Source organism: Botryllus schlosseri, chromosome 2 (genome assembly GCF_051294905.1).
Source record: "Botryllus schlosseri isolate E-star chromosome 2, Bs_hap1, whole genome shotgun sequence".
Lineage (NCBI taxonomy): Eukaryota > Metazoa > Chordata > Ascidiacea > Stolidobranchia > Styelidae > Botryllus > Botryllus schlosseri.
The window spans coordinates 16,576,940-16,600,736 of NC_137237.1; the positions used below are offsets into that span (position 1 = coordinate 16,576,940).

The 23,797-nt window shown below is 40.7% G+C and overlaps 2 protein-coding genes and 2 long non-coding RNA genes across 5 annotated transcripts; 2 read left to right on the forward strand and 2 right to left on the reverse strand.

Moving 5' to 3' along the window:
• The first annotated feature begins 436 nt into the window (after positions 1-436).
• LOC145433835 (3-hydroxyisobutyrate dehydrogenase, mitochondrial-like) lies at positions 437-6,040 on the forward strand. Its single transcript, XM_080311092.1, has 9 exons — positions 437-664; positions 1,520-1,536; positions 1,604-1,747; positions 1,821-1,930; positions 2,010-2,131; positions 2,191-2,288; positions 2,348-2,460; positions 4,275-4,431; positions 5,539-6,040. The coding sequence occupies exons 1-9, from the start codon at positions 607-609 to the stop codon at positions 5,707-5,709; spliced, it is 990 nt and encodes a 329-aa protein (XP_080167218.1). The 5' UTR covers positions 437-606; the 3' UTR covers positions 5,710-6,040.
• Positions 6,041-6,517: 477 nt separating this feature from the next.
• On the reverse strand, positions 6,518-11,156 carry LOC145433837 (protein canopy homolog 1-like). 2 transcript variants are annotated; one of them, XM_080311093.1, is made up of 6 exons: positions 10,825-11,011; positions 10,627-10,742; positions 7,635-7,744; positions 7,449-7,575; positions 7,010-7,106; positions 6,518-6,699 (listed from the first exon to the last, which is right to left on the reverse strand). In XM_080311093.1, the coding sequence occupies exons 1-6, from the start codon at positions 10,922-10,924 to the stop codon at positions 6,641-6,643; spliced, it is 609 nt and encodes a 202-aa protein (XP_080167219.1). In that variant the 5' UTR covers positions 10,925-11,011; the 3' UTR covers positions 6,518-6,640. The 2 variants fall into 2 exon arrangements, with proteins under 2 accessions (XP_080167219.1, XP_080167220.1); XM_080311094.1 differs by lacking the exons at positions 7,449-7,575; positions 7,635-7,744 and adding an exon at positions 8,300-8,494 and having other exon boundaries at positions 10,825-11,156.
• A 1,738-nt stretch (positions 11,157-12,894) lies between these two features.
• On the forward strand, positions 12,895-14,433 carry LOC145433839 (uncharacterized). Its single transcript, XR_013913206.1, has 2 exons — positions 12,895-13,357; positions 14,185-14,433. It is a non-coding gene; the product is annotated as an uncharacterized LOC145433839 (long non-coding RNA).
• LOC145433838 (uncharacterized) lies at positions 14,368-15,439 on the reverse strand. Its single transcript, XR_013913205.1, has 2 exons — positions 15,141-15,439; positions 14,368-14,578 (listed from the first exon to the last, which is right to left on the reverse strand). It is a non-coding gene; the product is annotated as an uncharacterized LOC145433838 (long non-coding RNA).
• Between the last annotated feature and the right edge of the window lie 8,358 nt (positions 15,440-23,797).

Sequence of the window (23,797 nt, forward strand, 5' to 3'; positions counted from 1 at the left end):
TGGAGGTTTATCTAGGTTCCTCCTCGCCATATCATCCGTGTCAGCGGTGTTTTATAAAGGCCTAGAAGTGGGCTGTGCAACAAGTCGGCATTACGAAATAAAAAATGAAGAAATTGGCCTGGTGTAAAGGACCATAGTAGTCGACAGACACCATGAATGCCTCAAATAAATGAACATGGTGCTCGAGAAATACAATATATATGAAATATATGTGGTGGTACAATATGGTACAATAGCCTGTGGCCTGTTCAATTTTCCGCAGTACAATCAATGATATATACATCATTGCTGCAATCAACAAAATAAAAAGCTATTTAGTACTTCGTCGGGCTCTGCCTTGCAGTTTTCTACACTGATAAACATACGTCCGTTGTTTGCGTCGGTGGCTTCGTCCGCGTCATTTACGCAGCCCCGCCGTTGCCGTCGTCACATTCGTCGAGCCTATAACATAAACATTAAACGATTATAATTAAATAATAGACAGAGATATACTTGAATGAAGGACAATTCATTAGTCGCAAGCAAGCTGCAGCATATCGAGAATAGGAATAGGCAATATTGTGCGGTTGTATAGTGTACCTTACCTTCCGCCGGGTCGTCGAAAACATGTTGGGATTGAGAGTAGTCCGAATCACTTCGGGGATTTCGTTGAGAAATTTCTCGCGTAAGTATATATGATACGGTATACATTTATGCAACCTAAAGTTTTACTCGGGTTTACCTATTTGAAAGCTGGATATCAATATATCATAGTTGTCAAGTCAGAGATAAGGTGGTACCGTATAGTCGTATATACGGAGTGGGCCCTGCTGCCGGAGGTTATGGCTGGAGACATATTATTGATTGCAAATCTGATTTTTCTGTTTATGGTTTATGCTGAGTGCTGCATGTGTGAGTGTCACTGTTTTAGATTTAGCTATTATAGCCTATGAATCACTGAATCAGTAGTTCTATTATTTTCATCCGCTCTAGACACACAATGTACATTGATATACACAAGACATAAAGACAAGATAGCGTAAAATGGTGATGTGTCCGGCTTCTTGATCGTGGGTGCAATGCCTGGGCGGGTCAGACCAGAGACTGTATATCAGTAAAACTGATATCCGTGAATTCCCCACTTGAGACATTCCAGATTGGAATCTCATTACTTTTAGCGCAATATATTTGGTATGCCAGTATCACAGCCCTGAACAATAGTCAACATCGACCAACTCATTGTTATAAACTAATCGATTCGATACACTGCGACAGTAGTGCAATGCTGAACTCTGTGCGGCGATTTTTCGGAAATGTGGCGATTTTGCGCGTTCTCATTGGCCTGACCTGGAAAAAATTACAGTTACAGAATCAACGCGTCATTGGCTTTTTTTTTAATTTTGAGGTGTGGCCGCCACCTACACAATTAGCATAATTTGTATTGCGCATGTAGGCTACTATAGTAGATTTACCCATCTCTACGATGGAAATTGTAACCTTCCGACCTAATCCTTTCGTGATCACATTTTCTTGTATTTAGGACATGCGACTCTAAAGGCAAGTAAATCCGACGTTCTTTGCTTCTACAACGTCCCATCACTAACACTTCCCACTCGCATCACAGTCTTCGCAATCGCCCGTCGGCTTCATTGGCCTCGGAAACATGGGAGCCTCGATGGCGGAAAATCTTGTAACAAAGGGACACCGGGTCGTCGTATACGATGTAGTTCCGGAATCTGTCGCGGCATTGGAAAAGAAAGGGGCATTGGTAATGTTTTCCGTCGTTCCTGATTTTTCTAATTTCTCCATTTGAGCCTTGCCGTTTTTCATATTGCATTCAGGTTGCGAGTAGCCCTGCCGAAGTGGCCGCGCAAGCAGACAGGGTGGTCACAATGCTGCCAGCAAGCCGACACGTTCAAGATGTATACGAAGGACCGAACGGGATATTATCGTAAGCTGCATGTCATAAATTTGCATACACGCCTATCACACATGCTAGGATTCGAACGGTTTTGTTTTGCCTCACCAAGCTCTGTCCGAGGAGGAGCTCTGTTGATCGACAGTTCAACCATCGATCCCACGACGGCTATCGATATTTCCAAAAAGGCCTCGGACAAGGCGGCTGTATTTATGGACGCGCCCGTCTCTGGAGGTTTCTATCTGAGGCAATCTGTTTTACGTACGGCACCAGCTGAATACTTTGTATCGTAGGCGTGGTCGCTGCCAAAGCCGGCACCTTAACATTCATGGTCGGTGGCGACGAAGCTGAATATGACGCCGCCAAGGATTTGTTATCCTTCATGGGAAAGGTTTGTAATGTCACGGATTATGAAGAATGCAAATTCGACAGATGCAAGTTTTGTATCAGAACGTGATCAGGTGCGGAAACGTGGGGACAGGGCAGACTGCGAAAATTTGCAACAACATGTTACTGGCGGTGTCGATGATCGGAGTTTCCGAGGCGCTGAATTTGGGGCAAAGGTAATACCGTTTTTGCGCAGGTGTAGCATAGTACTTCTACTTTTTCAGGGCACTCAAGTAGGTTTTGCCTACTTGTGCTACTTGAGTGGTTATGATTTTTAAATACTTTCTCTTTACACTTGGATTTGTAGAAAGTAGTATTGGGATTTGTTTTCAGCACAATTAGGAGTGACATAATAACTGGTGACGTATCTCCTGTGCAGCGGGGTTTGAAGAAATCTGTGAAAATCGCACTTTTTTTATATTGTCATACGTCATTTAGCGGTATTGCTGTGACCAGGGTTGTAATGACTTGAGTCGCCATTTTCTGATGACTCGTGTCATTTTCTCAAAATACGGAAACGACTCGACTCATTGCACATGACTCGGACCAAGTCATATGACTTGAGTCTCAGACGACCAAGACCGACATTTCATTGTAATTTCGAAGAATAGTTAAGTAACCACACTGTTGGTATTTCGCCTATTGGTACTGGTACTTGGAAAATGTGACCAGAATCTGTTAAAAGTGAGGAAAATTAGTATATTTTAAATGCGAACCATTCTATATCACCAAACAGAGTTATATAAAGTGGTTTTAACAAGACTTCAACTCGAAACTGAGCAGTCAACGCGATGACTTGGACTAGGACTTGAGTCATAATACCATGACTCGGACTCGACCCTCTGGTCGCTGACTTGGACTCGGTGGGGAATTGAAAATGACTCGACTTAACGCGAGTCAAAACTAAAAAGTGAGATTGTCTTGTGACTTGGTTACAACCCTGGCTGTGACAAAATTCCGGAAGTAGCCACTGCAAAATGTGGTCTATGTATTAGGGCTGTTCAAAAATAACCTTTTTTCTTGAATCTTGCTGATTACTTGATTAAATCGTTAGGTTGCCTTAAAAAACGACGCACACCAAATTTGAATTCATTCCAACCAATATTCGCGGATTTCGTAGAGTTTGAAAATTTTGAATTTGCCTAAAAATGCAAAAAAAATATTTTTTCAAATTTTTCTGCCAACCCCATGAAATTGTTGCGCTGTCTTCAAAAACGATGCAAAACAAATTTGACTTAATTCGAAGCCGTAGAAGTGGAGTTATTTCAGTTTTTCTTTGATAATTCTGGGATTATCCGTGATTGGTGGATCATCCCAGAATTATCATCAAAAAACTTGAATAACTCCGCTTCTGCAGCTTGGAATTGAGTCAAATTTGTTATCCATCGTTTTTGAAGACAGCGCAACAATTTCATGGGGTTGGAAGGAAAATTTGAGATTTTGTTTTGGTCATTTTTAGGGAAATTCAAAATTTTCTAACTCTACGAAATCCGCGAATATTGGTTGGAATGAATTCAAATTTGGTGTGCGTCGTTTTTTAAGGCAACCTAACGATTTAATCAAGTAATCAGCAAGATTCAAGAAAAAAGGTTATTTTTGAACAGCCCTACTATGTATGCATGCAACGCCTCGACCAAATCTACTTTCTGAAATTACTTGCTTGAGCACTGTTCGCACCTTCATGTTCTACTTTCTTCAGAAGTAATGGTATGTCGTAGAAATCTTTATTCTACTCCTAATCAAGTAGAAATAAACGAATCCGCGATTCTAATGGCGTAGGCTGACCAATGCTTACTACATCGACCACCTCTGAGCCCGTGGTAAGGTTAGGTTAGGTTAGGTAAGCGCAAAACTCATTTCTTTTGCGTAACCGTGCCATAAGGCGAGCGGCGGTAATTTTGCGGGGCGATCTGTTTTCCAAATTCAGTTTCATTTATTTGTCTGACAGCAAATTTAGCTTGTGTCGTCCCAACCGTCGACTGTTCTGCAGGTTGGGACTGGACGCAAAGACCTTGTCCGGAATCTTGAACATATCTACAGGTCGTTGCTGGTCTTCGGATACCTATAACCCAGTTCCCGGAGTGTTTGACGGCGTACCGAGCAGTAATGACTACAATGGAGGATTCGGAACGGCCCTCATGGCAAAGGTATTGCGTAGTTGTATACGAAACGTTGATGGGCATGCTGAGCAGCTGTGATTATATTCCAAATTCTATGATATTTCTACTGTGTAATTAATTTGTTGTCGTAACTTGGTAACGGTGCCGACTAACCTCTAAGTCATACTCATCTGTCAGTGATAGGATCAAAGATCTAGGTAATCACATCTTCAACAGGGTGTTTCGATATACGTAAAACTACTAGGCCGCGTCGGTAACTGTCCACCAGATAGATGATGCACCATGAAACCTCGGAAAGTTGAAACAAATTAATTGATGCAGTAGATAAATCCTCCTACTTATCCATTCGATACATTTTAAGCCTGTACCAATTGTTGAGGAGTAATATAAATGTATAAACTGATTTATCAGTCGTGAGTTTCGGTAAGATTAGCACTGAGCAGAAAGACACTGCTATAGACAGAAAACTATTAGTCTACGTTCTAATCGACACATTTGTGGTCAATTTCTTAGCGATGTAGGCTGTGCACTGTTGAATGACTGCTTACTCGCACAGATCGTATCAGTGTGTCGTTCTCAGTTGACCCCGATTATTATTCATTTGCGACTTGAAATTGACTAGAAAATTTTGCTCTCAGTCGCCAGTCAATCCACAATTTTTGAGACGCCGTGTCAAGTCAAATCATTTTTGCAATGTGACTCTAGTCAAAACGTTTGAAAAAGTTGACTCGAGTCGTCCCATCGCTGCCATCTGTATGTCGAGTGTCAAAAATTTTTCCATGATTCATTGTATACTACTTCCACTTGACACATTTTAGACTAATTTTTCCGGTGCTTGATCAAATTTCTGATTAATTAATTTTCTTGTGTCAAAGTATCCGGCTGAAAGAATATTTCAAGCAATACATCATTCAAACCCGCATTCAATTTGGTTTAGAGTACTCGAGTAATGTTTCCCAACCTTGTGAAATTGTAATATTATTTCAATCATTTCAATTTGGTTGAGTCTCACGGCAGAGATTATACCAATTTGACGTATATCCAGACTTGACCTCTCAGCCAATATATTGCTTTGTTAATATTTCAAGAGTTATAGTTGTTAATCAGTGGCCCCGTCACCTGATAATTTTACAGGACCTGGGTCTGGCGCAAGTTGCATCGACGGAGACGCTATCACCAACCCCGCTCGGGTCATTAGCTCATCAGATTTACAGGACCATGTGCCAAAAAGGATACGCGGAAAAGGATTTTTCTTCCGTGTACAAATATCTAAGCACTGAGGAGTCTTGTGAACCTAAGCAATAGAGGTTTTATATACGCCTTTCACTTATTAGGAAAATTGCATTTGATCAAATGATTTTGGACGACATAATGTATTTGTATAACCATGATTGCACGACAGTGATTGGTGAGCCTATATAGCTGGGCGATATGAAATCGATGCATTGAATGAACCTATTTTGTGTTTGATTCGTTCTATGCTGAGCCTATATATTTTTATAGAGTTGGCTTTCTTTTTAGACGTTTCCAATCATGTCCTGGACACACTATTACACAAGTTCCAATCATGTCCTGGACACACTATTACACAAGTTTTTCCCATTATTACCTAATACAGAGTGATTGATCTGCACAATGCTGTCTTTATCTGGCACCTTTTGGCTCTGGGAGGTGACTGCTGTGTATAACTCGCTCAAATGCAATCATTCTTCGCAGCGTTACCAGCAACAATTTTGAGGCTAAAAACCGCATATTGAAGTTGATCCATAGTTTCCGGTAATCCGCAGAATATCAGTGGTATTTGACAGTAGCTAATTAAGCCTGATTATTTGCGATTACCCAGTGAATTTTATTTCCATTTATCCATCCTGTGATCTAGGATGTTGTTGGATGCAACACTCTCCATTTCTAGGATGTTGTCGGATGCAACACTCTCCATTTCTAAAGGCACCACAGTGGTATTGAAAATGCCTCTCCACTTGTAATCACCTCATTGATTTCCCAGTTTTATAATAGGAAGTAGCTTGATTTGGAAAAATATAGTTCCAAGATGCCCGTCTCACCAAAGATGAGTTGTCCAAATGTACTACACATGACTGTGACAGACACGGAGAACAGTTCACCAGGTAATATAATTTTGAATCTCAACCACAAAATATAACAGTGCGGACGGAGTACTAAAATGGTGGCGTGGTTGCATGGTTGATGGTTCGGCACTTGATTCATCTGTAAAGCGTTACAACTCCTCTTTCTCGGACTGCCCGTCGCTGCTGTCTTCTTCCTCTGTGCAGTATTCTGGAAACCAAAAACGGTTCGCAGATAATATAGAGTTGATTTCACACTTTTGAAAGAATTATCGGTTCCGGCCATTGGAGGTGAAAAAATATCGGCAATTTTCGTGACGTCACAACATGGCGGTAGGAAGTCAGAAAACTAATGGCTGTAAAGCCGTTGAAATGAGTGCTCTGTAGTTTTGCAAATGCGCCTTTTGAGTGGATTGCACCTCATTTGAATATCGGTTTAATTGGTATCGGCCTAAAAATCCAAAATAAATCAGGCTCTAGTCATAACTGACAACACCTACAGCAGTTCATGCAACAAATACCTCCTGCTTCAGTGCATATTTTGTAAGCAACGTCTTTGTCATTCCCGGAGATATACTTGATGAAATCGTCCTCGTGTTCCTCAATGATGCTTTCACACTAGAAAATATGCAAGATACTGCTGGTGAACGTTCAGGTACACTGGAAATAGCGTTTTAGTTCCAAAACTTGGGTTGATATCATGATGAGAAACAAAACGGCATGCATTACGTGCAGATACAGTGATCGAATGTGATTTCATGCAGTTAACGAAGTAAAAAATGGTATCCAGCAACAGTAAACTGTAACCCATGCTGTGTTTGCAAACTAATTTACAAGATCAGATTTGATGACACTGGACCATGATGACATTTCCTGACACTAAACAGGACCTCTAAGAATTTTTACAAATAAAAGAGGCATTGCAGTGGGTAATGCAGCGTCTTCGGTTTTTCCACTTACGATAAACCTGATATCCTTGGAATCAGTGTCTGGAGGCCGGTCACCAGACGATTGCGCCCTTGCCATTAGAGCTTGGAAATCAACATCACCCGCCATTTTGCCATCGTGAGTTACCATCCTTTTTAGACTGTACGGGAACAGACATTACAGAATGTGCCTCACACATTTTAACACCTTGGAATTCACCTGATTTTCCCAGAATCGCTTTCTACATTTTTCACATAATCACTTGAAATGCCCCCGCAAATACTCTCCAGTAAATCCGTTATGTGACCCGCGGATCGTGCAAAAGAAACCTACTCGTCGTTACGTCGAAGGAATTATCACCGAGAAGTAGCAGACTGGGCGTGGCAGCATTGTGGTCATATGTCGTGGGGAGTAAACAGGACATGCAAGAAACGGTATTATTGTTAATTATGTGCCATTCAAAATGCTCGTTAGGATCTGCCTGATCTCTAGTTGGAGATGATTCAATTACGAGTTAGATTAGGCTGTATCATATATATATTGAATTCTCACAACGATTATTACTGTGAAAGTTGGCAATTATGCAACCACTCAGTGTGCAATTCATTAAAAGTTGGAACAGATCACTGGACCAGCTATGACAAAATCAAGTTCACAATTAGCACAATTGATTTAGTTTATAGGATTTCAGGGATGGTTCAGTATTTCGAATTTGTAGATTTCAAATCCAATGTGACACGCACAGGCGCACTAAGAAGCAAGTTCTGGGCTAGAAATGAAACTTTGAACCACGTGCATTATGAAGCTCTTTAAATAGTGCATAATGAACAGAACAGCAACACAGCATGCATTCACTACATCCAACACAATCTACGGTTTCTTACGGCAAATTTCAATTGTTTTGAAATATCCTTGCTCATTGATACATTTTCTAGAGAAATTGTCTCCCCGTCCCTGGAGCTCGTTCTAACATATTTTCGTTTTCCGTCATCCGACTTGGACTCTGCGTATGTGTTCATTTTTGAGCAGACTTCTTCTAATTGTTCGGATAGGAAAACTTCAGACCGCGAATACGCAACCTTGGATTATTACATGGGTAATGATGGGGTGGATGTCAATTGAACGACTTAATTCCATATAAATACATATGGTATAACACATTGAAGCAAAATTTTTATCGAAGTATTAGCCTAGTCACTTTAATAGGCTATTTACGTCAAGACGGAAGCAAAAAGTTGGACACGACTTAGCAGCAACACAGGTGCACGGTTCGAAAATAGAACATCAGTATATATCACGGACAGACAGACTGGAGGCAGATCTTGTAGTGATTTGTTTCACAGCATAGTATGGTCTATCACAGTGGTTCCCAACCTTTTTCGACTCATCGCCCCCTTTTCAAGCTCCACAGCGATCATCGCCCCCCAAATATTGGGAACCGAAAAATGGGCATACAAACTCTAATCACCGGTGAGTTGACTATAAAAAAGGTCAACTTTTCGGCTCAACCTCGAAATTTTCGTGAGTTGACTAAAAAATTACTCCGACTTGACTACGGCATAGTCGTTTTAACGCGCCATCGTCTCCCTATCACCCCTTTCGTTATTTTCGCCCCCTTAAGGAATTAACGCGCCATCACTCGCCGGAGATATTTTCGCCCACCTAGACTGCCAAATCGCCCGAGGGGCGCTGTGAACTCGGCCCATGACGAATTCGGCCCATGGTGAACTCGGCCTTCGGTGAACTCGGCCCATAGTGACCTTGCTAATAATAATTAATATAAGCGTTGGGAATTGTATAAATTATTGGAGACGATAGTGAATTGGTGATGGTGGACATGTCGTATGGATTTTATTCCCACTGGGGGTGGCATGGCATCGTATGTCAGACGTATGTAATGTTATATCAGGCATATAGAGCTGTGGTGTAATGTTGATGAAGAGTGCAGAACCTCAAGGATCAAACTCTTAACGGAAAAAGTGGTGAACATGGTGCACATGGTGAAATCGGTGTATCCCAAGATTAGGGTTGGGGATATTACCACAACCTCAACCCTAATCCATCTCCGACCCGAATATCCCCCCCTCTCAACGCTAATATCCCCCACCTCCAACCCTAATATCCCCCTTTAATCCTAACCCTCCCCCAACCCGAATGTCCCACACCTCCAACCCTAATCTTTGGATACCCTAACCCCTACCCTAATATCCGCATGCCACTCCAACCCTAATACCCCTCTTCCCCAACCCTAATATCCCGCTCGCCAACCCTAAGCCCCTCCAACCCTAATATCCCCATCCCCAACCCTTAATAGTCCCCCTCTAACCCTAACCCACTTCCAACCCTAATATCCCCAATCCCAAGCCCCTCCACCCTAATCTTGGGATACACCGAATTCACCATGTGCGAGGAGGTTTTTCCGTCTTGACCAGTGGTTCCCAACCTTTTTCGACTCATCGCTCCCTTTTCAAGCTCAACTCCGATCATCGCCCCCCAGATTTTGTGAACCGAAAAATCGGCATACAATCTGTAATCATCGGCGGGTTGACTAAAAAAAAGAAGGTCAACTTCCCGGCTCGTTGTCGAATTTTACACTAAATTTTCATGGGTTGACTAAAAAAAAGGTCATTTCTCCGACTTGACTCCAATATATCCGTTATCGCCCCCTTCGCTATTTTCACCCCCTTTGTCCATTTTCGCCCCCCTATTGCCCCCTTCGTCATTTTCGCCCCCCTAGGCCACCAAATCGCCCCCTGGGGGGCAATATCGCCCACGTTGGGAACCACTGGTCTTCATCAACACTATATACACACTCAGTTACATAGCTCCATATGCCGAATATAACATTTCAAACGTCCGACATTCGATACCGCCCCCCAGCGGGAATAAAATTCATATGACATGTCCACCCCTACCCATTCAACATTTATTTAAATTAAACATTCAATAATTAATACAGTTCCCAACGTTTATAATAATTTTTATTAACAAAGTTACCATGGGCCGAATTCGCCGAATGCCGAGTTCACCATGGGCCGAGTTCACAGAAGGCCGAATTCGCCATGGGCCGAGTTCACTGATCACCGCTATCGCCCACGTTGGGAACCACTGGTCTATCAGAAGAGACCAAAGGTGCTCTCTGATAAAGTAGTTTTCATGGCTACCTTCCTACATCAACAATAGAAACCAAGGAATATATAGATAGCATCACCTTTACAGATTTTGTTTTTCCATTTGGATCGACTCGGAAACTGCCAACATCTATTTTCTTCCTTGGGTCCACTTTACTAATCTCATGCTCTACCTCATCGATGATCGCTTTACATGCTGTAAACGTAGGTAGTAGTTTACGATATGACCAGGCAATACAATGCGAGGACCACAGATCACATGAATAGATCAACTATACCTCCACAGTATAATCCAAGATCTTTTTTCCCAGCGACGACTGACGACTTTAAAATTATGCTTGATAGAAAAAATGTCACTATTTGGAAGTTACAGAGCATGCTTCAATTTGCTCCCAGCTTTCAACTTCTCAGTACCAATATAAATTTCAAAACCTAATGTTGTAAATGAGAAAATTCACATTTATTCATGGAATGATTAGCAACCAGACGTCACAGACAACTTGGAATCGAAACAGAGTAACCGATTATCGAATCACTGTTTGGACAGAGATTCCAACAGCAATAGAACACAAGAATTTATTTGTCTTAGCAAAGAATTCAAGAAGCTGGAGAACAAATTTTTACAAGGACGCATAGTGTAGAATACAGTTCATGAAAAATTGTGCTATGAAATGAATGTTAGTACTTAGTAGGTATAGTTATAGTAATAATTAGAGCAAGTTTTTGTTGCAGTTAAATCCGTGGAAAGTTGCATTTATTTTTGAAAAAAGTTGAAAAGTTGCAGAAGTTGCATTTTGCTCAGTTGACTAAAAAAAAAGGGTAAATTTTCCGGCTCAGTTCCCGAAATACCCGTAAAAGCGTTATTTCGGTGCTGATTTACAGTGTTTCAGTCGAATTTGGCCGTGTATTTCACCAAAATCGAAAATACTTTCATGAAAAATCGAGAAAGTTGCAAAAAGTTGCATGGAAGAAATGGACAAAAGTTGCAAAAAGTTGCACTTTAAGATTTCTTCAAACAGCTTAAAACAGCATCCTACATATGTTACGAGTATATTTAGGAAGCTGCCGTAAGCTGTAAAAAAAAGTTGCAAAAACTTGCCCTAGTAATAATAGTGAGTTGTACCTATGTTCATGTGTGACTACTAGGGCTGATTCGAGTACTAACTAATAATGATTTGAGTCAAGTAGTAAAATACGATTTTTTCGAGTACTGAAATTATACGTTCCTCGTCACTGAAAGTTGATTTATCAACGAGGATTATAGTTTCGATAGTATTTTCCACTGTAAAAACCTTGATTAGTCATGTCCCAGCATGCGAAACATAGGCTATAGTAGAAAGCAACGAACGTTGCTGGAAATAACACATTTCTGAAGTACTGATCCATCCCACAACATTGTCACAAAGTTCAATGCAATCAGTATGGTTGAAAAATTACCAAAGTATCTTGGTAGTGATGGATAACAGCCTTGTTCACAGAAATAAGGCCAAAGTAGAGATGAGGCACAGACGAGCCAAGCGTCACCTGTGACAGCGTAATTCATCATATTCAGCTCTGAATTTATAATAACTGGCATTAATCAAACGCACTGATTTCGAAAATCCAAGTATTTATAATGTCAGAGCACCAGACTCCCCACAAAATTATCAGGGATATGAAATTCGGCTGGTTGTTATCATGTTATGTGTACAATTACTGACAGCACAGTGAAACAATACATGAACAATTGATTGTTTGCATAGCAATCGTATAATCGCACCGCAGTGAAACAATGTGGCATCGACTTCATGTACAGGCCCTACTGGAATCTCGGTAAGTTTTGCCTAATATAACAGGTGAGCAGCGATGATTCTGCAAGTTCAAGTAATTTAATAAAAAATAATAAAAAAATGAAACATAGTGTGAGCACAGGACACCGATCCCATACTGGAGTACAGGCAGTGTAGTATGTAACGTGAAGTTGTGATAGCATGGAGATAATGTAGCTGTTATATAGACCATAGCTATATAGTGCCTCACCAATCACAATCATTAAATCCGCAACGCAAGACACTGACACATGGGTTGTAGGTCGATACGCTAACCCCCCCTGCCTACACTACTCACGCAGTGAAGGTGCAACTGCTATTACCACCATAGACGGAGAAGGTGAACCCCGTAAGCCCGGACACATCCGATAGCGTGTGATGAGACTGGGAGTCGGAGATGAGAGATGACATGCGATCAGAATCAGAGACGATATCGTGTACTTCCGCAATTGTCACCGAAATTTTCCCACAATAGAGCATTGGCGCAAAGTAAAACGAAAGTATCATAGAAAATCGTTCCGGCTCGTTACTTCAGTTAAAGGTCAACTGCATCTCAAAAATGACTTTGCCTTATTTCGTACATTATGTGGTTAGGAACATGGATAAAATAATAAAAATTGCGAATACTCAATAGTTTGGTCGTAATTTAATTTACAAATAGAAAAGCAATAAAACGGAAACGAAATCATTCAACCATGAAATGACGTCATGTAACTGACACGACAAGTCCTGGTAAACAGAAAGTTATACCTTTTGGTCAGTTTTGGGATTGATTATACACTTTTTTCTGTGGATTTGGGTCTTTCAGTGTGGTCATGAAAGCTGTTAAGAAGATCAGACATCGAGGTAGATGTCATGTAGCGTATGGTTGATACTCTCACACGTACTGCCGGTTCTCACTTCATATTCTTGCAACAAAAAAATTATGGAAAGAAGATGTCAGAGGAATGCTATAAACCTACTAAGGGTGGAGATCAAAAGTCCCGCTAAGCGGCTGGAATCGGTAAGTGGAAATGTATTGTGTCTGCCAGTATTGTAAGAGTGTAAGTTACCGTTTCTTCTTGTACTTATATTGTTTGCACTCGAGTACATGTAGAAACAATTATGCCTTCAAAAACTATATAGTATAAGTGTAGTAGTCTGAAATAAATCAACTTCACTAATTGAAAAAGTAGAGGCTTTACTTACTGAAAATGGAGTCTATGACCACTGACCAGCCTACTTCAGAACGCTAACGTGGCTAACCAGCTTTTTATGAAAAATGTATTCATATTAGACTATTAGTCATTTTATTTACTGAATGGGGAGTGTCAGATATCCCTGACTGAACACTATATCACTATATCGATTTAGGCTTTATCTTCGAAAACAAGTTTTCCAGGAAGAACAAAAGGTGGTACACGGAAGAGATGCACGTTTTCAAACTCAAAATCATTCACTGATGAAGCTGTTTGAGCCGGAAAGCCTACATGTCATGTCGGCAGCAAAAGTATAAGAGGATAATATCGATGATCCATTAAGATATCGTAATCTGTGTTGTTGTAGGCATACCTCTCAATATGTTGACATCTCAGTAGAGATGAAAAGATACCACTATCACCATAACAGTTTAAATGTTAGGTACTGTGTAATATTATAACTGTTCAAAACACAAAACAACACTTATCAGATTTCATATGCATTTTTGTAGGATGCAGTTGGCAATCCTTCATTCTAATGAATCATTAAGATACAACATTTGGTACACTGCCTTCAATCTGACAACATTTGGTATACTGCCTTCAATCTGACTGTTACCAAAACTTTGTAATATTCTTTTACCTGTTCTAGATTACTTCAATGAAAAAGTTGAAGCAATCATCAAAACAAGACCAGGAACGGCGGAGTTGACCAATTCTATTGAGATTGTTCATCCTCATTTGACTGCTGACATCTTCAAAATTAGCTGGGACGAAGCTATTGCCAAACACAAAACCTGATATATTTCTCTCCCTGACACAGTAGTGGTCCGGATGGATTAGTTATGTTGCATTTATTATTTTCAATAAAACTATTCATTGACAAGGAAGCATTGCAAAATTGAAATCTCTTGAAAGTAGTCGATGAGAATTTTGATCAGGTGGCGGTAACAACGCGTGCAGTAAGGATTCTTCGTTTCGTTGTTTTTACGTGGGATCCACAAGGCCAGCGAACAAAATTTCTCTACGCAGTGTTTCACAGCTTCCTGAAAAGTGTAATTGTTGTGTTAGGAAATTATTTGGCAGCTGACTCGACGTTTCATCTGAATTAGACTCATTCACTCCTGCATTGAATGAGGTGTAATAATTCTGTGGCCATATTCCTGTTGATATCCACAGTGAGTCATGTCCAATGCATCAACATCAGGACACACTGATTGAAATGCTGTGATGCATTCTTCTGTCAGTTACTCGGGGGGACCTTCTTGCTGCATAAACTCTCCCTAATATTTATCATAAGCTGACAACCTCCATACTGACACCTGTCATTGATAATACCAAGATTCCTAACTGTAAAGAGGTGATGCACTAACTCACAAATACCACTATAGACAAGCGGCTTACGTTGAACAAGCTATAGACTGATCATACTATTGATTACTAACCTGCTTCGGTTAGTCTTAGTAATGTATAATCACACACAAACGACCTATCGTTACACGAAGCTGCTATAAGGGTTCCACTGATGTTGGATGGAGCGAATCAACACCAGAAACGCGTCTGCATTTCCACATTATTTTCGTAGGTAAGTGCAAAAGGTATACTTACATTCGACATCTGAGAACTCAGACTCATTTTCAATATCACTTGACGAATCCGTTACAAGCAAAACTTCCGCCATCAACTAAAATAATCGCCCTGCGATTGGGAGTACACAAACATCTGCGGTGGTGAGAAGAGATGTCATGTACCTGACGTCACAATGCACATTCTGCTTTTTCTGTAAACAACCCAATATTGAGACTTTCAGTCCAAATTACGGCAATTTCCGATTAGTTTGAAATATGTAAAGTCGGCAATTTCGGTATAAAAAATAATTCTGAACACGATTCCGCAAAGTTGTCTATGAAGATGCAGTTGACCTTTAAATAAACCAGATGTCGGACGAAAAATCAAGTCAGCATCAATCAATCAGTTTTATAGGCGTAGCCACTAACTAGCGGGCCAAAGGGCCCATGTCCCATAAATATTTCGAAAATATTCGTAGATTAGCATTGAAGTGTAGTATTTTCGAGCATATGTATTCAAGTTGAAATTTTTTCTTCGTTCATTGCGTGATGTATAGGACTAGTAGTTTCATACTCAATGGTAGCCCACTCTGACCCTACCGACACGATAGCGTAATGGTGAAGCGTCCGGCTTCTTAATCGGTAGGTCGTGGGTTCGATCCCCGACCGGGTCAGACCAAAGACCTGATTAGTAACACACCGGTATCCATGACTTCCCTGCTTGGTGCTCGTGCATTACTGGGATAGCATGGAGAGGTGGTGCATGACGTAGAAAGCCGTAAAGGCTATATCTGCACTTCCTTGTCCAGCGGAATATGAACATCATGCACTCATGGTATGCATATGCTCAGATCGTGTGCATGTGTAGCATGAGTCGGTGTATATGCCGCAAAAACAGCAAGCACAAAAATAAACTACGTCCTTCCTCCCGAGCAATCGGAATACGCAGTTTCTCGGTACAAATGCTTACAGCAGAAAGAAATATTGCGCCTCTTGAATAAATACGAACTGGTAATAGTACGCATGTTCTAGAAGGCGTGCTGTTGTCTGATAACCCGCTAGAGTGCGGCCCGCGAAAGGTCGCTTGGAATTCAAAACATAAAACCTACTTCTTGAATGTTGATGCGTGGACGAAAACCATGGGCTGTATCAAATGAACAGGAGATTCGTTTACTTTGAAGCCTGTTTATCAATAGGCCTACGCCGCGATTACGTTGCCTATTACGTACCTTCCGTACGTAATCCAGATTCCCACAAAAGTCAATGTAGCAAAGTATGAGTACCAATAAAAGTCACAAGAAATCACTTTTCCATATAGTTTAGTTAGATCAAACTCAAACCTTCTTCGTTGCCATTGCCACATTGCAGATTGTATTGCCATGCACACACGATCTCTGTTTCAAATTGTTACGTGATACCACGTAGTACCAACATTTACTTTTCATAAAAGTCATGTCATACCCAGAATTTTCGTTGCGCTTCGCGCACAGTAGATATGTAGTGACAAATCAGTTTTAACTAAGGTATCGCTGAATATAATTTAGATATCGGGTTGCGTGGTTCCGTTCACACCGCATTGTCGCCCATATCAAATATTTCATCACAGTAAACATGGCCCACCATAACGTTCGAAACTACCGTTTCGCAATCTAGCAATTACCTATCCTATCGTTATCTAGCAGCCCATAACGTGTCCGGCCAATCTGGAAAATCCGCCTTTTTGGAACGTTTTAGCAGATCACCTTTGAAGCTTTCTGGACAGAAGACATGAAATATATTTTCCGCTTTTTAGAAGATGTATTTGTATTTCACTTTCAATTCCTAGTGAAATATTCGGAGTATCATGCTTTGGGTTCTAATTAGGTCTTTTGTCTGCAGGAGAAGTAATGCCTCAATTAAAACTGTTTTCAAAACTACTTACTTACTTACTTGAGTAGATTTAAAGTCAGTCAATTCTACTTATACTTCAAGTAGTTTTAGGTGGTTTATGAAGGAAGTACTTCTACTCGTACTTGAGTAGATTTTTTCGTCGCTACTTCTACTTCTACTTGAGTAACTTTCTTGACTACTTTGACCACCTCTGATTTACAATACACGAACAGAATATTCATAGTGCCAAGTAACCTGATGAACGAGAAGAAAGATATAGGCACGTCATGTACAGCTATATGAGCAATGTACCATAATGGAATTGTACTTTGTAGCTTTGCCCAAAGAATGTAGAAGGGGGTTGGGGTCGTTTGAACTGGTATCCACCTTGACCTAGTGCCCGATGTCACTCTCTTCTTCGATGCTATTCTTTCCTGCACTTTTTCATACATTATCATGTTTTTTTATCCTGGCTTTTTGTCACCGCCAACAAATTGCCGTACCATCTTGATTGTAAAAATTGTTCGACGTTCTCTCCAACATCAGGACCTTTTTAAAAGCAAGGCTATGTGGCAAGTTTTCTGTCGCATTTTTTTGTTGTAAGTTGCGGCCACAATGGTCCACAATGAGACAGCCAGAGGTGGTCAAAGTAGTCAAGAAAGCTACTCAAGTAGAAGTAGAAGTAGCGACGTGAAAATCTACTCAAGTACGAGTAGACGTACTTCTTCCATAAGCAACCAAAAATACTTGAAGTAGAAGTAGAATTGACTGACACTAAAAGTACTCAAGTAAGTAAGTAGTTGTGAAAACGATCCTAATTTGTTCACATGGATTGTATAAAGGTGCAAATTGAGCTATGCGAAAGGTGACGAGCTTGATTCACATTGATGCATACCAGCAGGTACCCAATTTTCGATAGCATAAGCATTCGTCCACATCATGGGATGAAAATGATAGGATTGATATGGAAATGCGATACTTATTCTGTTTTCTCGAACAGCCCGTTTTAGAAAATAGCATGGTATGGCGCCATCCCCCATATTATAAGGTCGGTAGTTTAGTTGAGAGGATACGGTGTAAACACTTTGCGCGATTAGTAAACGTTGATAAAAAATATGGGGGATCGTAAAAATGCCATATTTTGTAGCTTTATTTCCGGAAATTAAAGGCGTTACTACACTTGCTTTTATGCTTCAACATGTATGTTATCCATACAAAAGAACTGATATTAATTATAACTCAAAGTATATGATACTGGGAATTGAAAATGAAACATATATACTAGTTCTAAAAGTGGAACACGTTTGGTGGTATGCTGAAACAGCTCGAAAACTAACAAAAAATGTCAGAGTCCACTTTCCCAGGTTAGGAAGCGCCATGGACATGCTAAATTACGATATGACAAGTAAATGCTGGATTGCGAAACATCAGTTTCAAACGTTATGATGAGCCATATATAGGCTACTGCGATAAATTATTTCATATGGGCGAAGGGCGACAATGTGGTGTGAACTCAGGGATATCTAGATATCCCTGTGTGAACGGAATCACGCCAACCTGCTACTTGATACTTTCGTGAAATAATACTGGTAAAGCCATATCCACTGCGCGCGAAGCGCGATGAAAATTCTAGGCTTCACTCAACTTTTATGGAAATTAAATGTTGGTACTCCGTGAAAACAGCCCCGAAATTCCTCAGGCTATCTTCCTGATTGGAAGATTGAACTACTTCTACTTGACAAACTGAAAATAGCGAAAAGTAGGTAAGTAGATCACAAAATATTATGAAGTAGAAGTAGAAGTAGCAAAAATCAGATCTACTTGAGTAAGTAACAGAAGTAGAGGAAAACTACTTCAGTAGTTCGAAAAAGTAGAGTACTTCGTTACCGACCATCTCTGGAGACAGCCTATTATAGTCAACCTTTTTCGAGCATCTTTACGGTTCTAAGAGATCCATCGACTACTCAGGACCTATCATCTGGAATGCATCACCATATCTGTGAATGGCCTTGGAATAGATTCAAAAAGAGCTACATAATTACCTTTTGTCGTCACACTAACACTGTTGTCATACCTCGCCCGATATTGAATAATTGATTCGCTACCATCTTTTAATTTGTTTTTTAATTTCCTTTTTAACTAACATTTGTAACAGCCACACTGTGTAGAGACTAGTGTACCTGTTTATTGCGGGTGTGATCAGACTAGTTGACCTCCAAGGACGCAGAACCGTAACCACCGCTCCCCAAACCCCCCAATTTGGGGGGGGGGGGCGACTTCGAAGGGGACCCAAAATTATTTCGTGAATTACCATCAATTACAGAGTATGTTGTTGAGAAATTTATGCAACTCTTTCAAAAATTTTTCGCGCTGCAATATCTTGAATACTGGGTACCCTTTCCCCGACAAAAATACGCATCATTTATACAAATGGAGGCTTCAGTGTCGGCCATTACTGCGCCACGACGCACCAAGACATTGAGGTTATAGCCATTTAACATGCGACTCTGAGAAGTGTGCCAGAACGATCAGCAGCGAGACCTTGACCGAAAATGAATGTCGTGTGCTGACCAAAAGCTTCAATATATATATATACAATACATATTACATATATGCTTAATTGTCCATAGGCGCCTAAATGACTGACACCGAATGTTCCTGTACTGGCGATCTGAACCCCGCAGAACAAATGCCATCCCTCAGGGAAAAATTATTTGCCAGAAAAGAAATACCGATTTGAAATCATGTGCGCCTCTTAGTTTAGTACGTTATGGCAATTTCCATATCTTTTGACATAGCAGATATTGGAGGTCACGAAATAGCATCATGTAACAAAGTCAATATACCAACGAATCCGCCAGAAGATGTTTAATTATTATTTACGGGTCCTACCTTTTCCAACACACTTCATTCAGCTCTACCGGTAAATCTGATTACCTGAGCAGAGAGAGGATAAAAAATTGATGGCAGTACAAATGCAATTCCCGATCATATTGACCGATTCAAACATGTATTAAGAGCGCGTTTAGGTGAGATAAGGTGACTCACTAAACCATCAGTTCTCAAACTGGGAAGCGCGCCCCCCTTGGGGGCGTGAGAGCATCTGAAAGGCCGCGAAGTTGACGTCAACTGAAGATTTTTTTCGCGCTCGGCGCGATTTACCTCACTTTCATGGTTATTGCTCTGTCTTTAGTCCGAATTTCATATTTGAGAATTATGTCATCAACTGTCATAACCTTCCATGCCATCAAACTAGCCGTTGGAATTGCTAGCATTCTGGTTGCATTTTCTAATATGACGACAAGGGGGCGCGAATTTTTTTCACTATCACAAAGGGGGGCGTGTCTAAAAAAGTTTGACAACCACTGCACGAAACAGTACATCTAATGTAGCTGATAAGTAGCGGCAAAAAGCGTACAGGCTGAAGGGGTATGGGGGACGACTCTCCCCATAAGTTTGGTTTATCAGCCTATGGGGGACCAAAGACCAATGTCTGATTTTTGGGGGGAGGGGGGCCGACGAATTGCTGTTACGGTCCTGCAAGGACGTATCGATAATTTCTATCTGATACCGAATACTGCTGTGCATGCGCACATTCTCTGCACCACCATTATCGTAGGTAGGGCGATTTTCGTACCTAAAAACGGTAGATTTTGACCTAAAAAATCAAAATTTCGGAATATTTTGACCTTGTAAAAATTAATTTTAACCAAATTTTGACCTAACGCATGCAAATTAGCTGTTTTCCCACATAATGTTAGAATTGTACTACTTATCTTCATTTCTGGTTCGAACTGTCAGTCCTTACGAAGCAGTTTATCCTGAAAAAACTTTTTGACTCAAAAACTGACAAATTTTACATGAAAAAAAACTTTATTTTAGCGAAATCTTGGCCTATGAAGAATTCCAGTAGTTACATCACCTATTATGGTAGAAATAGCCTAATACAAATTTGTTGTAGTACAACGAAAGATACTTTCCTACATTCTCAGGTAGAAAGTGTCCGTCCTCACTATATAGCTCGTCAGGAATGTAGAAAGAACGTTTAACAGTATAGCAGTTGTTGGCTGACAACAGCCAATGCGTTTCTTGCTATAATAATCATACAATGCCCATGCCCACGCAGTCTTACTTCAATTAGGATATTGCGGTAGGTTGAGCATAACACCACGCCAACCTATTTGTTTAATTTTAATTTTTATGATTCACAATGACCAGGCAATGGTCCGTCTACAACGGTAGACCATAAAGTAGGCTACAAGCTGTAAAATGTCAAGCGATAAGTTCACCAGCAGTGCAAAATATATGATACAAACGAAATGCAGGTTGCAAACAAATTTTAACTTTGTAAATAATGTTGAATTTTTTGACCTAATTTTGACTTTTTTACCATGTCAAAAAAATTGCATTAAATATAGGGTTACCATACGTCCTCTTTTAAGAGGATTTGTCCTCTTTTCGACTCTTTTGCAAGTGTCTTCGCAGGACGCCTATATGTCCACTTTTTGAGAATTTGACCTCTTTTCTGAGAATTTTGGTTAAACTTACGTGGAAATTGGACAGAGATATAGGAAATAAGCGGTCAAATAACGGTCCGAAGGGTTTTTCGAGACTTGTGCCAGAAAGATAACCTTTACCATCAGGATTTTATACCAGTATTCCAAGTCTGGAAATTTTGAAAAAGTGTCCCCTTTTCAGAATCCCAAAATATGGTAACCCTACATTATTACCATGCATCAGTTCATTGCATTGCATTGTACATTGTATCTCTTGAGCGGATAAAAATAACAGAACCACGATGCTGCGCCTCACTAATAAGTACCACAAATCTCGCTGATAAGTAGCCGTCATGTTTGCGCGATCATTCGTTTTCGATTCATTCATTTTGTGCGGAACCATAAATGGGGCAGCCCAAACCGCCCAATTGGAGAGGGGCCGAGCTTGAAAAGGGCCCAAAATTCTTTTGCAAATGAACATATATCATAGCGTATTTTTTGAAACTTTTTCCAACATTTTTCAATTTCTTCTCGCGCTTTGCGCGATTTAGTGTCTACAATTGTCTTGCTTATTAGGTGCCCTTCTCCGTGGAATACGCATGATTTATAGAAATAGGCATTTTTGCGTCATCCATTACCGCGCCACGACGTACCAGCACACAATGAAGTTTTGGTTAACATGAGATTCCGAAAGGTGTGCCAAAAATGCGGTAGTGAGAAAATCGATTCAATCATGAATGAAAATCTTCGCTATTGTCGCGATTAAGCAGCATGAACTCTTTGCTTACACCGAGTGGAATGAATGTTCTCACAAGTACTGATGAAGCATCCATCCAACTGTCGGGTCTGGGCGGGGGCGAAGCCCCCGGAAGTTCGGCTTATCGCCCTGTGGGCTGACCAACGTTTTTGGGGGTGGGCTGACGAAGTGCATTTTCCGCCCGGATTTGCGGATGGCCGGTAAAGCTGCTGCCTCCTGTATAAGGTGTTTTCTTGCGGCACACATTGTATTCGTAGTTGCCAGAGTAGCCTGCGTCTAGTGGCAGTGAGCAATGAGCAAGGTAGCACGACAAGGTTCTTGGTTCGACTCCGAAACATTTCTTCGCTCGATATTGTCAAAGAGAAGGATAGTATTAGAGTTGGCGTGGTCGGTTAAACCCTCGGCCTTCGGTGCGAAAGACTGTAAACGACTCTCGGCGGTAGCAGCACGTTTGTCTGGACAAGGCAATTTTACCTCAACTCAGCAGACTCACTTCCATAAAATAACATAGATGCCATCATGAAGATAATTAATTACGATCCAAACCCTCTAAATGTCACTCTCTAGCACCATAAATTGCACAAAAACGGTTGCATACTATACATTTTGGCTTCATTTCAGTTTTGAAAGCTCACCGGTCCGCCAGACATTTTTTGAAATTTTACCGGTCCGCGAGGTGAAAAAGGTTGAGAACCACTGATCTTGACCACAGCGCTAAAATAAAATTAATTTTCGCGGACCAGTAACGAACTCCACAGGTTGCCGCCCACTGTCCTGCTATCATTGGCCGTACCGGATGATTCGCAGGGTTGTAATGACTCGAGTAATGACTAGGGCTGGGCATAATGATTCGAGTACTCGAATCTGAATCGAGTAATATTATTGATTCGAGTCGAGTAGTAAAAGATGATTTTTTCGAGTACTGAAATTATACACTCCTCGCAACTGAAAGTTAATCTATCGACGAGAATTATAGTTTCGGTACTATTTTCCACTGTGCAAGCCTTGAAACCTTGCTTGGTCGTATCGCTGCATACGAAACATACATATCTACTAACGTTACTGGAAATAACACATTACCGAAGTCCTGACCACTCCACAACATCGTCACAAAGTGCAATGAAATCGGTATGGTCCAAAAAATATCAGGCATTGTATTCTTTCGAGTGGCAAGAAAGGTACATATTTGAACTAAGACATCTTTCATTCGGCTATGACGTCATAATGAGTGCTACTCGAATACTCGACTCGACTCGAAGTATAAAACGTGATTCAGAATCGAATCACTCAGGTACTCGATTTTGCCCAGCCCTAGTCATGACTCAACTCGAGTCAGACTCGAGTCAAGATTTTCTGATGACGCGACTTGACTCGAGTCATTTTCTCAAAATACGGAAATGACTCGATTCGACTCGAGTCAACATGTATATTGACTCGACTTGCACTCGAGTCATTACACAAGACTCGAACCAAGTCATATGACTCGAGACTAGTTTCGTTGTAATTTCGAAAAGTAGTGTAGCCTATAACCACCCTATTGGGAGTTCGTCTATTGGTACTGGTACTTGAAAATGC

Coding starts and splice junctions, on each gene's coding strand:
- LOC145433837 (XM_080311093.1), bottom strand. CDS start 10,924: ATGCTCTGTAACTTCCAAATAGTGACATTTTTTCTATCAAGCATAATT. Junction 7,745..10,626: donor GAAAAACAAAATCTGTAAAG/GTGATGCTATCT, acceptor AACGACGAGTAG/GTTTCTTTTGCACGATCCGC. Junction 6,700..7,009: donor AATATGCACTGAAGCAGGAG/GTATTTGTTGCA, acceptor TTTGGTTTCCAG/AATACTGCACAGAGGAAGAA.
- LOC145433835 (XM_080311092.1), top strand. CDS start 607: ATGTTGGGATTGAGAGTAGTCCGAATCACTTCGGGGATTTCGTTGAGA. Junction 1,931..2,009: donor GGACCGAACGGGATATTATC/GTAAGCTGCATG, acceptor TGCCTCACCAAG/CTCTGTCCGAGGAGGAGCTC. Junction 2,461..4,274: donor GCGCTGAATTTGGGGCAAAG/GTAATACCGTTT, acceptor ACTGTTCTGCAG/GTTGGGACTGGACGCAAAGA.